Here is a 16857-nt window from a genome sequence, read left to right on the forward strand (position 1 = left end):
AGTTTTAGTCAAGTGCTCTTCCATTCAGCTATCCAGACCAATATCCATTTACTTAACCTCATGTACATGTACATCAAACAAGTTCTAAAAATTCTTTAATTATCAAAAGTGTTAGTGAGAATCAACATGTCCATGTACATACATCAATATGAAATTAAAATTTGATTTTACCTGTATTAGTCTCCAATGATGGTTCCCTACTGGTCATGGGTTTCAGATGCAGGATGAACAAAACGGGTATCTTAAGAAATTTGAGTAGCATTCTTTAGAGTACGTATGTATGTATTCATGAGTGGAATAAAAATGATAGGAAGATTTTATGACAAGCAAGATTACCAATATCTTTCACCAAAATATAATTCATAAGAACTACATGTATATTAACACAGTCGTATCATATTTAAAGAGCTTCAATGCCAACATTTTTGCGAGAGTCGTCTGTTTATTCACAAAAGTTTTCGCGTTTATTAGCGAAAATTATTCGTATAATTTTTTTTATTTTGAAATTTTCCAAACAACAAAAGTTTGCTGAATTTGCTTTCGTAATTTATAGCATTATTACTTGTTTTCCCGGCACAGGTAAACATTTGTATCATTTATTGCTGTCGTTTATAAATACATAATCACAAACATAAATAATTAAAACAATTCTGTTTAATTATGGTATTCAATGTACATAATGAAGGAATATTGAACAATTTTGAATCCTTTTAAACTAGTTAAATGTGTATTGCTATATTACAATGCAAGTGAAATAAACTAAATTCACATGACTAACAACATATAAGAAGCCGGCTATTTTGCACTTTAAATTTTTTTTAAAGAGTTATCTTCCCTTGATGAAAAACAGAAAATTTTAATTTCGTCAAGATATCTGGGTAAATTATTTATTTTATTTCATATTTTTATAAAAAGAAAGTTTATGCATGGATTAACCAAGAGAGTTTTACAAATTTTACGTTACTTTTTACAATATCTTAATAAAAACATACGTTGCCCATGGACTTCAATGCAAAATTTAAGGCGTAATTACTTGGACCATAATCAAAATTTTGAAAATTCCTTTGGTGGAATATTTTTATTTCATAACACCTTCAAAATGATATCATGATTTAAAAAATCGGACCATTCATTTATTAGGTACAAAATGTGGTCGTTATACATTGAATACCTTAAACAGTTAAACAATAATTTGTTACATACACGAATATCGCCTGAGCAGTGTAATTAGTCGGCAATTAATTCACCAGAAACGAAACCGTTAAATAAGTAGTTTTTATTTCAATCTCATTTGGAGAACTAAATAATGATCGAGTATCTCAAGAAGTCGATAGCGCGGTTTCTTTTTGGGGGTTTTTGTACCAGTATTTTGTAAGAGTTTTGCAAAGAAATGGGTCGTGAATGCTGCCTCTACCAACTGAAGAAAATTATTTATAAAACTAAGTTGAATTTTTTTTAGCTCCAATCGAGTCCAAGTCCTTTAAATATTTGTTTGATTTATATATACATGTATGAAAATATTACGAGATGAATCTCAACTCATTGAACAGTCTGTCTAAGTACAGTCCCTGTATATGTAAATATATGAAATCCTCATCATAAATAAATAATCCCCCTAAGAACATCTTGTAGGAATAATATTACATAATAATATTTGCTCAGGTAATTAATTGATCATTACTATATTTAAAAGGCAATCAGAGATACTCAAATAGGTAAGGCTAACGGTAAATGGAAAATTGAGAAGTAGACTCTTAACACTATAATGACAGGTGATTCGTACTCAAATAAAAGTTGCTACAGTTTTCATAAAGATTTTGACGTAAAACTATATATTTATGCATTGAAATATGCATTAAAGTTTAGCATTTGAAAACTATTTTATATGTCCAAACCCTTTAAATTTATATAGTATTAAATGCATAAAATTTATACATGTACATCCCTATACATCCCTGTTCATTTATAGCGTAAAATATTATTTAAAAGTATTAAAAACTATTAAAATGTATACCGTAGCTATGGAGAAAACGTACCCTGGGAATCGGGTACGTTTTCTCCTGATACCTTCATGAGGCATACACTTTTACGGCAAAAACTAGCAGTGCAGGTCTGTAGCTCCCGGTCTGAAAAAAATCGGATGGACGACAGGGAATTTTTTTCTATAGTGAATATTGAACTTCTTTAATTCAATATTTCATTGACTCAAATAGTTAAAGTTGAGAATGGTGGCTCACTAAACATTATAGAGTGTAGTTGACAAAGCCGGTGTAATGAAGAATAATGACCCCCGTAGAATAATGACCGGGGGTCATTTTTCGACGTAGAATAATGACCCCACGGTCATTATTCTACGCAGAAAAATGACCCCCCGGTCATTATTCTACGTAGAAAAATGACCCCTTTGCCTGAAGAATAAGTGTCATTTTCATAAAAATAAGCACACTCCACATGAAGAAAAGTGACCCCTGTAGAATAATGATCTAGAGGGGGAGAGCGGGTCCGCCCCCCCCCCGGAAAATTTAATATTAATAATTTCACGCAGTAAAAGGGGAGAGGGGGTCCTGACCATATCCCCCTGGATAATTTAATTTTATTAATTTTATAGGAAAAGAAATTCCATAATATGCCTGGGAACCCTTAAACGACAGAGAGCTCCGCAATTATAAAACATAGGTAATCACAGATTACAAGGCTCACCAAGACGAGGCATCACCTTTATGGGGCATCACCTTTAAAAGACCACATTTATCATATTATATGAAAACCATCCTTTATAATCTTGGATATTCATGGATTCTTCGCCTCGCCATCTTTGAGATTGATCAACCCAATATATTTCCGCAGTGAGTCAGTAACTAACCTAATAATTAATAATATTGTATAATATAGTATGATATTGTATAGAAAGATACTGTATCATATTTGATAAATAATATGATATTGTAATATATGATACAATATAATTTGACACAACATTGTATCATATCAAATGATACAATATCATGGGAAAAAATAAAATATTATAAAATACAATTATATTGTACATATTGTATCATATGATACAATAATATATATGACAACGTCATACAATACAATTTCATGTGATATGATAACATATCATATAAACCAATATCATATTATACAACATCGTATGATACGATATTTTATAATATTACAATATCATATATACAATTTCATTTGATATAATTCTATATTACAGAAACCAATATCATATTATATAATACTGTATGATACAATATCATAGAATATACAATATTATATCATAGGATGCAATATTATATATTGCAATATCATATGTAATAGTATCATGTGATTAAATAATTAATTTATAATACAATATAATATAATATAATATTGTGTCATAATTTACAATATTATACATAACAATATTATGATACAATATCATATCATTAAATATAAGAAAGGATACAATATCATATCGTATCATATAACGTTTTACAATATAACATATGATATTATATTGTCTCCTATTAAACAATAGTGTTTCATATCATACAATACTATATCATAGGAATCATGTTATATCATTTAACAACAACCACATATATCTATCAAGCAGGCTTGAGTGAGGTAGGAGATTTCTTTAGCATCCTTGATAATGGAGATCAGGCTCTGCATCTGAAGCAACCTCTGCGTTTCATTTATAATATAGTTAAATCAACTGTGCAAGCTATCATCTATAAAACATGTGATCTGTTCTAAAACACTAAACCACATCAAGCATCATAAACCTATGGTTCAGATTCAGCATTCAAGCCTGTCAGGTGCATCAGTATCATAAGACGCACCATCCATGCAAATTTGGTGAAGTTAGGACCAGTAATAACTACGATATCATCATCAGAGGACACCAGCAATTAAAACCTTTACCTCAAGCATCCCCAACCTAAGACTCTGATTTAGCATCAACGCCTGTCAGGCGCATCTGTTTCATAAGACACACCATCCATTCAGGTTAGGTGAATTTAGCAAGTTTGGTAAAGATAGGACAAGTAATTGCTTAGATACAGGACCTGCAACAAAAACTTTAACCAGCTCCGGGCCCCGACGCCGGGGGTATAGCATTAGCTCCCCTTGACTTTGTCTCTGTGAGCTAAAAAGGGGAAAGCGCGAAGATTCGAAGGCGAGAGTGCGAAGTTGCAAAGGCGAAGAAGCGATAGTAGTATCACTTCTTCGCCTTCGCAACTTAGCACTTTCGTCTTCGCATCTTCGCGCTTCGCCGTCGAATCTTCTATATTCTTCATATTGTTCATGAATTATACTTGCATTGAGGATTTCCACTATTACTTTGGACACAATAAAGATCGTGTGATCAAAATCAAGGGGGATATTAACCCCTTACATGGGCCCTAACCTCTTATCGACGTTTTTAGAAACAATCTTTTCTTATTATAATCGATCAGTGTTTATTATCTATTAAGATTTACTATAGTCAGGTACTCTTCACACATTTGCTGCAAAAGAATAAAGTCTATTCATGATCACAAATACAACATTACAACAAATGTTTAGAATATTGATGTTCATGTATTACGTATAAGAAAACAAAACTAATACAAAATGATTTTTAAAAAAATCACTTTCCTCAAGAAATGTAAATAAGAAGTATTCATATTCCTACGTTACCTGCCCCCATAGTCTTTATCCATCAAGATATATACATGTATCATTCCAAGATTGACAATTCATTCACCAATGAATATTGCTTATATAATTACAACAATTATTCTTTCATGATTATTTAATTGTTCGTAAATTATCACACAATACCCTCATTGAGTATGAATCTTTCTTTATATGCGTCATTTCCCGCCGTATGTCGACGAGAGAAGTGACGTAACTGTGTACTATCAATTTGTGGCAATGTAAGAGTGTTTTGTGTGTGCTTGCAACGGATATGAAAAACTATATACAGCGATTTATTTACGGGAAAACCTATTTCTTTTCATGTTTACGGGGGGGGGGGGGGTCATTTTTCTATGGGGGTCATTTTTCTTCATGTTCAACATGAAGAAAAATAACCCCTGGGTCTTTTTTCTTCAGAAAAATCCAATTATTCTTCAGTTAGGGGGGTCATTATTCTACGTTGAAAAATGACCCCCGGTCATTATTCTACGGGGGTCATTATTCTTCATTACACCGGCGTGAGAGTGACATTGTCGTAGTTTGATAAAAAAAAAATTATAGATGCTCTTCAATAATTGATTTCCGCTGAATACGTTTGATACAGTCTCTAACCATTGCAATATTACACTAATTTTTTAAAGACTATATTCAATTATTTATTTAACATGTAACTTGCCTTCCCGGTCTGTGTTATTTTTTTCTTTTGGTCGTTAATATATTTTTTTCATCTCATTAGCGCAAATACCTTTTAAAAACATCCGAAAAAAGATTTCAAACTTTGTTTGTTATTGTTTAAGGGGGTATAAAGTGACAACAATCTATAAATGATCGGGATGGGGGTAGCTAAGGGTATTTAATTTGTAGACATGTTGACGGGCACTGTTTACAAAATCAAGAAAGCATCGACATAACTTCGTACGAGTTGTTGAGTTGTCATCAGGAAATATTGGTTACTTCCCTTTATACCTAGCAACAGACAAGCAAGATGGCTAGCCAAGACGAAGAGAAGCCCAAAAGTAAAAGGATATTTATTAACCATGTAGATCAGTATCAAGGAAAAAACCTTGCAAAGGTAGGTAAAAAGTTATTTGTAGATCTGTAGGCGCTGATAATTAAATGCGTTCACATTTTGAATTACTCGTAATGTATTTTTCATACAAGGATTTGTAAACCTATAGAATGAGGATAATGTCAACATTTAGACAGAACAACTTTGCACCATCTCTTGCGTAGTGATACAGTTTTTATCAATTTTTTATAGAAATTGAGAAAATGTTTGCTTTGCAAAAAAAAAAACCCAAAAACTATAAATTTTACAAAATGTTTGTCTATATATTGTACTCAAAATCTTGCGTACCAAAAATGTTAATGATTTAAATTAAAAGACTTTTGATATTTTTTTTGCACTGTAAACTTATATTCCATTTCAAGTAGTTTGTAGTATGTCCCAAAACAAGCTATGAATACGTTTATATACCAAAGAATACATGGTTTCTATACCTTTGTCTTGATTTCCAGTTTATCTCTCGATGTGTGGTTGGGGCCTCATTGGAAGAGCCAGAAGAAGAGGATGATGCTCGGTCCACCACCAGCTCCATCATTGCTTCCCCTAAAGAGGGCTGCTATGAAGTGGTGGGAACAGTCAAGGACAGGGATGCCCCAAAACCAGACTTTATGAAGGAAGTCATCAAAGTAAGAGACATGTACAGTTACTTTGTATTCATCAAAAGCACTTGGAAATTTTCTCAATCCAAAGTGAACCATGAGTAGTACATATAAATGTACAAGTATTACATATAAATGTAACTTTATAATTCAATGATTTCTCTTTTTTTGATAGTTTGACAACAAGGATCAGCTGTATGAACATTTGGTGGAGTGTGACATCATTGTATATGACATCACTGAGGATCCTGACCAAATTGATGAGGCTGTGTGGGCTGTATCAGGTAAGAAATGAAAATACATGTAATAACAATGTATTGGTTGTATGACAGTCTCTTTTGAATAACTATCTCACTAACTTATTGCCTCCAAAAATTTAATATTGGTTTAGGAGTCATTTAGAATTACAGAATACAGAATTTCTCTTGATTTTTATGATGATTGCTTTATTTCCACAATTTATCTTCACAGAAATTCACTCTGACTTGGAGAAGATAGAGAAACCTAAAATGTTTATTTTAATTTCAACTGTCATGACCTGGGCCAAAAGCAAGCCTCTTGACCCTGTAAGTAGTCTCATTATAGCACGAGTACTTGGACCGCAATTCAAGCAATATATGAATACTCTCTCAACTATCTGTGAACTATTTATTCCTCTTTTCTAAGGATGATCCAGAAATTCCCTTCACTGAGGATGATTACAGGAGGAGGAAACCACATCCTAATTTTAAAGAACACATCAGCGCTGAGAAGACAGTGATCAAACTTGGGAAAACAGTATGTTTTTTTTCTAATTTTTGTTCCTGTAAATGCACTCATTGTAAACGTGGATGATACTTTTTGTCTTACTAGTATCTTAGAAGTGATCTAAAAGAAATAGTATATTGTACTTGCAGAATAAGGCCAAACTGGTGACCTATGTAGTTGCCTCTGGTCTCACCTATGGAGCAGAAGAACACATCTTTCACTATCTCTTCAAAGTAAGTTTATCTCTGTACATGATTTTACAGCGAGGCTAGCTACTTTGAGCAATTGAGTCAGAAACTCTCTTATTTACTCCCATACATCTTATGTTGATGCTTGTGTTTTTCAGTCTGCCTGGCACAATGCTCCATTCCTCCAATGCTTTGGCAGTGGTCAGAATGTTGTACCAACCATCCACATCAAAGACCTGGCAGCGTAAGTCAAAACGTACAGTGTTGAATAAATGCATAAACTGTAGCTTTGTAATGTTGAAATTATTAACACTAGTTTATTATATTTATATGACAGTGTCATACAGAACATTGCCGACAGTAGACCGAAAGTGCGTTACCTGATTGCCAAGGATGACACACAAACCACACTGGAGGAAATTGTCAAGGTATATTTGTCATTTGTTAAGTTCTTGCTCAGACTTTTATCAACCAAAAACTTTGAGTTTTAACATGGTTATTATTTATTTGTACTAAATAAAAATGGGTTTTATTTATTACCTGTTATGAATTTGTTTTGAACATATAGGCTATCAGTGATAAGCTAGGAAAAGGGAAAGTTAAGAATATCACCAAGGAAGAGGCACTTCTAAGCAAAGATATAGAGGTAAGCTTCGATTTTATATGCGATACAAATTGCAGTGTCATTCAGAGTTATTCCCCTTTAGCATTGAATTAATTGATTTGATCTATGATTTGCAGCAGTCAGATTTTGATCAGCTCCTGGTCAATCTGAGGATGGATGCCGTGTTTGTTAAGGAGAACATGAGAATCATGTGGGTGTCGGAGGCAGGAATGGTGGAAAATATCGATCAAATCATCAAGGAGTACAAAGACTCAAGGAAACTCCAGGTAAAAAACACTGAATTAAAATACATCCAACAGTCTGTGTAAGTCAAAGAAACTCTATTCATTTATATCACATATGCATTATTGGTAATTCAATCTATAATAATATTCCCAATACATGTAAATATTTTAGCCTTTAAGAATTTGCATTCTGGGACCTCCTGCATCTGGTAAAACAACAGTCTGTCAGAAACTGTGTGAATTCTACAAACTACACCACATCAAGATCAAAGATGTCATTGAGGAGGCTATTGAGGAACTGGTAAGGACAGTAAATTAGTGAAAATTTGGTTTCTTTCGTAACAGCATTTTGTTTCAGTACAATACCTAGAAAAGACATATTTTGTTGTTTTTAAATAACCACATAATACAGATATAGGAAAGACTTGTTGATCAATGATACACAATTGTAACATTCGTTTAATACTTTGACAGCAAACTCTGTCCAGGCGAGCTGATTCTGAGGACCAGGAGGATGATGATGGGAAGGCACAGGACGCCCAGGAGCTCCTGAATGAGATAGAGCAGTCCAAGAACCAGGAAACTGGCAAAATAGAGGACCCCCACGTCATCAAGTTCTTCAGGGACAAACTGCACTCCAAACCATGCCAGAACCAGGGATTCATTCTGGACGGGTTCCCCAAGACCATAGAGCAAGCCAATGAACTGTTTGCCAGTAAGTCTCACCTCCTATCTTAGCAACACTTTGATTCGTTTCTCAAAGGAAAATTGTCTTAAGTTTTAGGAAAAATTTCACCATTTGATTTGAGCTCTGTAAAACACTTTTGACAATCTTGATGTTTTGTGGAGTGCTAATATTGTTTCTTCCTAAACAGCTGAAGAAGAAGATGATGCAGAAGAATCAGCCACTACCAAATTCGATAAACTGATTATGCCGGACTACGTTTTCTGTTTGGAGGCTAACGATGAATTCCTCCGTAATCGTGTGATGAACCTCCCAGAAAGTGTGGTGCACGGTACTCACAATGACGAGGAGGGACTGATGAAGAGACTGGAGCTTTACCGCAGCCTCAACAATGATGAGGAGACAGTCCTCAACTACTTTGATGAGAAGGAATTTCATCCAGAAAAACTTGATGTTACAAAGGATGATTCTCCTATGATGAGGGATACTGTAGAAAAGATCAAGAAAACCATTGGGGAGCCCAGGAATTACGGTAGGAAGCAACCACTATCTACTATGTGAATTATCAACAGAAGTAGAATACATACACTTTAGAAAGTTTATGTACATCTCAAAAGAATTCCTGAGGTGTTGTAGGTAAATCTTTAAAGAACATTCTGTTTTATTTCTAGGTCCTACACCCGAGGAACTTGAGGAGATGAAAAGGCAAGAAGAGGAGGCTCGTTTAAAGAAGGAAATGGAGGAGAAACAAGAGAAGGAGAGACAGGAGGCTGAGGAGGCTTCCCTCCGCAAACAGAGGCAGGAGGAGTGGGTGAGTACTCGGCCCGACTTGTCACTGTATATATAGATAGCTGTGGTTAGAAAAATGTTGTCCATAGTCCGGTAGTCATTTACATGTACATGTATATTATTATAATTACATGTATTATTAATGTGGAATTTTTCAAACATCACATGCAGTAGCATTCTTTTTTTGCTTGTGTAATATTTCATTATTCATTTAGGTCTCAAAATATTTACATTATCTATATACATGTATTTGCAAAAATCAAAACAAATTGCATTGTCTTGATTACTGTCTGTATACACAATAACATTGCCATGAATGTTTCAGACCCAGCGTTTGAATGAAGTGAAGAGGGAGGAGTTTGAGCTTCTGGAGGCTCAGTCCATCCCACTGAGGAACTACCTGATGAAGCATGTGATGCCAACTCTCACCCAGGGCCTTATTGACTGCTGCAAAACTCGACCCGAGGACCCCATCGATTACATCGTAAGTCTCCAGTCAGATCTATTGATTTAATGTACAAAACAAACCAATTATTACATTGTAAGTTTCTATAGTCAAATCTGTGATCTATAGGTTACAGAACTTGGCCATTCACTGTCTACCTTGCTCTAACATTCTTAAAACATTGTCTTTTCAGGCCGAGTTCCTTTTTCAGAACAACCCACAAGTGGATTGAGCACGAAGTTTATCCAACTTAGGAAGGACAATATTTCTGTGATATGTCAGAATAGGGGAGTTCTGCAATGGGACTTGTGTTTACTGTTAAATTATGTCTCTGTGTTTTATTGAAATTGTACATATGATAATAAATAATCCATGTAAAACAAAGAATTTAAAGGATGTTTTGTTTGTGTTCAATTATGTTATATACTGTGGAATTATTAGATTTCATGGTGGCTTAGTTTTCATGGTGTTCAAAGGTTGCGGTCCCCTATGAATTCACATCCTCGACAAAAACAAATTTTGAAACTGAAAAGCAACAAAAAAACCACTAAAATTTTAATGATTCCACAGTATATGTGTTTAATAGTAATACAAATCAAAAGATTAACTTGATTGATTAGACCCAGCTATGAAGTATTCACTGGATACAAACAGTACACATATAAGAATACCAAATCTTGCTTTTGGGACAGTTAATATTTTTGATAGTTTCTTATTTTTCTTCTGTTCTATACTGATTTAACTGAGGAATAATTGGCAACAGTTTTCATTGACTTTATTTTGCGCATACTTTGTGTATTTACTTTATCAATCAAAACAAATAGTTTGCAAGCCGCGCATTCTTGGCACATTGTATCATGACAAAGATGTTGAGAGATAAAGGTGGGGGTATAGTTTTGAAAACTAGAAGTAAATCTTAAAAATACTCTTTTATACAAGTACATGTACATGTTTATCCACCTAATTTCAAATGAAAAAAGGAGGCACAAATAGATATTCTCAAAGCAATATATTTAAAGCAATACATAAAAGTAATACATAACTATCTTCTTTTAAAAATATCATTGACTTAAAGGAGTCTGATGATAAAAACAGAACTGAGAACAATAGGTATATGGCCCCACTGGAATCTCTGGACTAAATGATGGTCCCTTTCCATAAGAATGCTTGCACTGCCTGAGTTAAGTTAGATGAAGATGGTAGAACCTATTGCCTCCATACTGCTGGATCAGTGTCCATTCCAAAAGGCTGAGATCAGTTACACCTTGCCTAACTGTTGCAACAGCCATTCCTCGTCAAATTCTTCTGGATTTCTGATATCAAATGTCTGCAGTAGAGAGCAATAAATCAAACTTGCATTCCACATACTGGTACTTATAAGACAACATTCAGTTATATGAAATCGTTGATAAATATATCATGTGGGTTTTTATTTTTGCAATTTGAAAACTTTTTCACAAATTAAAAATCAGTTTTTAATTTGTGAAAATAAAGTTCTACGAACTGACAAAAGGAAGATGGATATTGAAAAATCTATATGCCCTGAACATATACCAAAACAAAGCAGGACAAACAAAGTTACAATCTGTTAATTATTCAGTACATGGGTGAATACTTATAATGCCAATACTTTCCTCTCACTTTTTCCGATACCCTATTTCACAATAAATGATTAATAGCAAGATATATTGTACTACCTACCTTTGTGAGGCCCAAGGTCTGAATTAAACAGAGAACACTACCAGCATACATCATTTGTTGTTCTGGATGACATCCTACAGAAAGGAGAATGAGTTTTAACTCCATAACAAACTGGGACCAGTACCATGTGTGATGTTCTAAAATTACCTGGTCCATGTGTATATACAACATTCAACTGGATATCAATCTTGTTGAATAAAATTCTTTCTTGACAAACATCTCAGTTTTTAATTCTAACAAAAATCTTTGTCTCATTAATTGTAATTTGAGTCACTCATTTTTGGGTCTTTTTAATCCTATGTATAACAGTTATAATACTGATTGATGCATACTACATTAAAAAAAAATATATTGATAGTGGCTTAATCCATCAAACACATTTGTGTGATGGTCATATGAACACGGATATAAGCTTCTTCAATAGCCAAGGGTATTATTAAGAATTAAAAAATCATTGAAATGAAAATCCTTCCTAGCAAAGATGAGACCCTGGATGTGAGTACTTACCTACAGGACTACTGAAGACAAAACAGAGAGGATACGATACTCTTCCATCGTCGTGATGTCGGACATAACTAATTACCAGATAGCGAGGCTGGGATGCAGGTAATTCTGCTTGCAGTTCATCAATAGTACAGTCCTAAATCAAATAAAAAAAATTTTTTACATATACATTCCTAAAAGAATCAGTCCCAGACAACAGTTAGAACCATTTTAACAAGAGTTTGGACTTTGGGTAGTTGGTGTCAAACAGCGATGTGACGTAGGCCTGTCTATTTCATTGTAGGCCACCCAGCCATTGCTCTTTGAAATCAACAAGATTTGTCTGGCTTTTGAGCTATGACTACGCAATCAGTGTATATTTCACTTGAAACCAGCGTCATTTTAACTTGTTTTGACGCAAGAAATAGATAGATACGTCCTGCTGAAAGTCCAAGGCCTTGATAAAATGGTTCTAATAGAGTACTTACAAAAAATAGTTATTATCATGATATCCTGCGATCCTACAGTAAATAGTGTATACATAGTAAATGTCACACACTCTTAAAGATAATAGAGTGCCTAGGTAAGAGCATATGCAAGTCGACAGTAAATAAGCCTCATGTAATATCATACAGTAAATAATGTCCTACTGTAAATTTGTACAAATGTGGTACATGCTATGGTACGTCTGTATAAAGATCACCACCTCAAGGAAAAATTAACAAGTACCACACCAAGTATCTATTAATGAAAGGAATTACTTCCTTATTTTATCATCTAAATAATATAATCTTTTCTCAATACGCTATCATATATATCTATAAATATACATCTATATTTATCATTTATGTCCTTCCTAACTTAAATGATTAACCTCCTCCAATTAGTTATCTTAGAGTTTGTCAAACACTAATATCAATGTTGGGAGACTTACATCAAACTCTTCTTCGATGATAATTTTCATAGTCTTCTTTTCAACTTTTACTGAAAAAAGTAAATGTATTGTTAACAAATCAAATATGTTAAAAAAAAAGTGATATAGGTCAAATGAACATTTTGTCAGATTTAAATCTGATTTTTGAACTTAAATAAGTTTTAACTTACACATGATTGCAGCAATATTTTTCTCTTTTCTAAATCTGAATTTTTTTAATTTGTCGACCACTTCTTGAGGCACCTCACACACCTGGACATTCTGTGCCTGAAAAATTCAATCTTAAAACTAAACTAATACCCATCCTCGCTATGTAATGATATACTTGGGGATACATTCAAGGGTTGGCAAAGTAAATGTATGGACAAGGGAAAGTTCTAACTGTAAAAATTTAATATCTTGATGTTTCCTTTACAACACATTTGACATTGCATTACAAAAACCTCTTGACAACAAAAACTAAAACTTACAAAATTATACACTGTATTACAGGGATATATAAATCTATCGATTATCAAACTAGGAAATTGAGCAAATCTTACATAAAGTATTCTTTATCTGTCATTCAAGCTCAGTATTAAATATTTTCATTACTACATGTACACTGTATCATGGCATGAAAACATGAAAATATTTCAAATAAATTAAGGAATTATAATTAAATTACTTTTTTAAAATGCTTTTTACTACTGTAACAGTTACTGTTTTTGTAATTGAAAACTTGTTTCAATAACAAAATTATAATTTATGCACTGCTCAATATTTATTGTAAAATGTAATTACATGTAATTTGTTGCCAATTAAAAGCTCCCCCTGGGTGGGACACCAGTCCTTTGCATGTTTACCTCAAGTGTAAGCTGTTACCCATTTGTAGCTTGGTGGACTGAGACAATGCAGATAAAGTACCTTGTCTAAGGGCACAACATAAAGTGACCACAATGGGACTCAAACCAGCAACCTTTGGGTTACTGGTCTAAACCTATAACCACTGAGCAATGTGCTCCACTTACACTAAAATAAATACATTTAATTGTCATCTGTGACAGACCACTGGCAGTCACACCATTTCAACTACTGACCCAAGTTCAAAACGTGTTTTAAATAATTTATTCTCATTACTTTTAGTATCATAATAGCCATCTGAAAAGCTTTTATTTTTGTCAAGGAATTATCCTAGCTGACATGATGATCCTATAAGAAAATCTTGAAATTAGTGAACAATAATATGACAGCAGAATGGTTCGATTACCAAGGGTGTATTCGTTTGATCGATTGGAGAGCTGCAAGAGTAATCCTAATTTGCTCGTTTGCAGTATGGAGATCTCCGGTAGATCTCCATTGTCTACTTTCCAAACAGCAGGTAGACAATGGAGATCTGCTGGAGATACTCAGGTCCAGTTCAGGTGGTAGCAAACAAATACACCCCAAGACTACACAGGTTATTTGGTAGAACTTTTGACGATGACAATGACTCGGCGAGCAGCCCCCCGGGAAACCAAAGTCTTTGGGTTCCGGGGGGAGTATGGTTGCAAAGCTGAAACTTAAAGGAATTGACGGAAGGGCACCACCAGGAGTGGAGCCTGCGGCTTAATTTGACTCAACACGGGAAAACTCACCCGGCCTGAACACTGTAAGGATTGACAGATTGAGAGCTCTTTCTTGATTCGGTGGGTGGTGGTACATGGCCGTTCTTAGTTGGTGGAGCGATTTGTCTGGTTAATTCCGATAACGAACGAGACTCTAACCTACTAAATAGTTCAACGATCTATCTATATGGGGCTAGTCTTTAATGATTACTCCCTTCCCATAAAATTATAAAAAGGTCTCTCAAAATCCTTCAGAATAAGATAATAATCTGCTATTTCATATGCTCTATGATGCCAATTAGTTAGCAACACAGAAAGATTCCAAGAATTGTTCTACTGACCCTTTGGCCTTTCATTTGGATGCAATAAAACAAGCCATGCAGATAACGCATACAATGTGACAGAGAGAATTACAGTCAAGTCGTACCCAACCCGACTCGCACCCAAACCAACTCGTACTCAAATGGTAAGGTCGTACCCAAAACTATGTGGTTCACTCGTACCCAAATATTTGAGTACGACTTCACTAGTCATCTCGTACCCACGGGGAAAAATATATTTATACTAAGAATATAAAATGAATGGCTTTTATTTGTATGTTGTTATGTTTTGTTTATTACCGATAACATTAATATGCGAATTGTATAACAAATTTAAAAGAATTTGTTATAAAAATCTAGTATACTATAGTTCTGTACTTGAATGCGGACGGATCAAAGAATGATTATGAGCAGGTTAACTATCATCAATTAAATTAAAATTAATTGCTTAATGTGATTCCGTTCAACCGATCAACCAATGAGTTTGTCAGCACAAAATAAACATGCTGCTCATAATTATAAGAAGAAACACACATTTTCATCACTTTTGGAAGATCAACATAGTTCGAAAGAGGTGTGTTTCCTGCAAGAAAACGGTAAGTAAATCACCATATTAGATATTGTTTAATAATTAAAGCATATTTTTTTGAGTAATCAAATGAATTAAGCAACAGGCAAAGTTAATTTAAAGTTAAATAAAACATAAATTAAAAAAACAACATATGAATGAATCCTATTGTATTTTATTTTCTTAGTATAAATATATTTTCCCCGTGTGTACGAGTTGACTAGTGAAGTCGTACTCAAATATTTGGGTACGAGTGAACCACATAGTTTTGGGTACGACCTGACCATTTGAGTACGAGTTGGTTTGGGTGCGAGTCGGGTTGGGTACGACTTCACTTGATTCCGACAGGGAGATGGGTCAGACATATTATAAATACTAAACAGTGATAACTGCACCTAATAATTTAAGATAACGCTAAAGAATTTTTAATTGGGTCTTTGAAAATGAAATGTTATTAGGCCTAATATTACATAAAGGAAAAACTGTCTTTAAAACCGACGACTTTTTGGAAAATGGGCTAATCTTGTTCTCTACTGTACGTATATAACAGTTGTATAATATTGTGAGAAACCAGACCAGTGTATTTGTTATTCAATAATGTCGATAAATTCTGTAACACAATATTTTTCAAAAGTGGGAAATTTGTCCATTATTACTGGTTTGAATAGCCATTCTGGTTTGTTGTATTCAGTTTGTTTTGACAGAGAAAATTCGCGTTTTAACCCTCCCCCTTTTCTTAACTGCAGCATTTGTCAGTAAACGCAAGTTACACGGTCTATGAATTTACTCTCATGAAAAATTAATGTAAATATACTTTTGAATTTTATTAACTCTTTGTTAAAGGAATCCACAATCTAATAAATTATAAATTAAAGAGATTTTTTCATTATACTTACCATTTTAACCGGAAATAGGAAGTCAAATAGCTTATATTGTCAAATATAAGGTAATTTTTTTCAGAAAGGAAAATTTATAATTGTTATTACTATTTATTAACGGTGACTTTTTCTCGTTTTTTTTAGGGTTGTTGGTTGTTTCAAAACTGTTCAAAATAATAAAGACGGACATTTATTATTTTTTCACACGAACTTCGTTTTGTTAAAATCATTCTTGTTCTGGTACACGTGGGTTTGTTATTGCTGCGTGCTGACAGGTGCTTCTCATCTTTTCGCAAAACCTATCTAAACTATATGATTACTATGGACACTTTTTGTGTCCATAAGGCA

At 33.7% G+C, this 16857-nt stretch overlaps 2 protein-coding genes across 2 annotated transcripts; one reads left to right on the top strand and one right to left on the bottom strand.

Moving 5' to 3' along the window:
- Nucleotides 1-5584: 5584 nt before the first annotated feature.
- On the top strand, nt 5585-10426 carry LOC105348169 (adenylate kinase 7). The gene is made up of 16 exons (XM_011457493.4): nt 5585-5743; nt 6190-6363; nt 6512-6620; nt 6808-6902; nt 7003-7113; nt 7233-7316; nt 7430-7515; nt 7609-7699; nt 7840-7917; nt 8013-8162; nt 8293-8421; nt 8595-8835; nt 8996-9337; nt 9477-9616; nt 9920-10078; nt 10233-10426. Exons 1-16 carry the CDS (start codon nt 5657-5659, stop codon nt 10269-10271), a joined length of 2115 nt encoding a protein of 704 aa, XP_011455795.2. The 5' UTR covers nt 5585-5656; the 3' UTR covers nt 10272-10426.
- A 603-nt stretch (nt 10427-11029) lies between these two features.
- Nucleotides 11030-16637, bottom strand: LOC105348170 (glia maturation factor beta). Its single transcript, XM_011457494.4, has 6 exons — nt 16528-16637; nt 13328-13424; nt 13158-13207; nt 12248-12380; nt 11741-11814; nt 11030-11366 (listed from the first exon to the last, which is right to left on the bottom strand). The coding sequence occupies exons 1-6, from the start codon at nt 16528-16530 to the stop codon at nt 11298-11300; spliced, it is 426 nt and encodes a 141-aa protein (XP_011455796.1). The 5' UTR covers nt 16531-16637; the 3' UTR covers nt 11030-11297.
- Between the last annotated feature and the right edge of the window lie 220 nt (nt 16638-16857).

Source organism: Magallana gigas, chromosome 6, assembly GCF_963853765.1.
Source record: "Magallana gigas chromosome 6, xbMagGiga1.1, whole genome shotgun sequence".
Classification (NCBI taxonomy): domain Eukaryota; kingdom Metazoa; phylum Mollusca; class Bivalvia; order Ostreida; family Ostreidae; genus Magallana; species Magallana gigas.

Bases quoted from the DNA above. Each gene is read 5' to 3' on its own strand.
- LOC105348169 (XM_011457493.4), top strand. From the start codon at position 5,657: ATGGCTAGCCAAGACGAAGAGAAGCCCAAAAGTAAAAGGATATTTATT. The intron at 6,903-7,002 runs GTAAGTAGTCTC...CTCTTTTCTAAG, and splicing joins AAAGCAAGCCTCTTGACCCT to GATGATCCAGAAATTCCCTT. The intron at 7,918-8,012 runs GTAAGCTTCGAT...TATGATTTGCAG, and splicing joins TTCTAAGCAAAGATATAGAG to CAGTCAGATTTTGATCAGCT.
- LOC105348170 (XM_011457494.4), bottom strand. The intron at 11,815-12,247 runs GTAAGTACTCAC...TCCTTTCTGTAG, and splicing joins TGTCTTCAGTAGTCCTGTAG to GATGTCATCCAGAACAACAA. The intron at 11,367-11,740 runs GTAGGTAGTACA...TCTCTACTGCAG, and splicing joins AGACCTTGGGCCTCACAAAG to ACATTTGATATCAGAAATCC.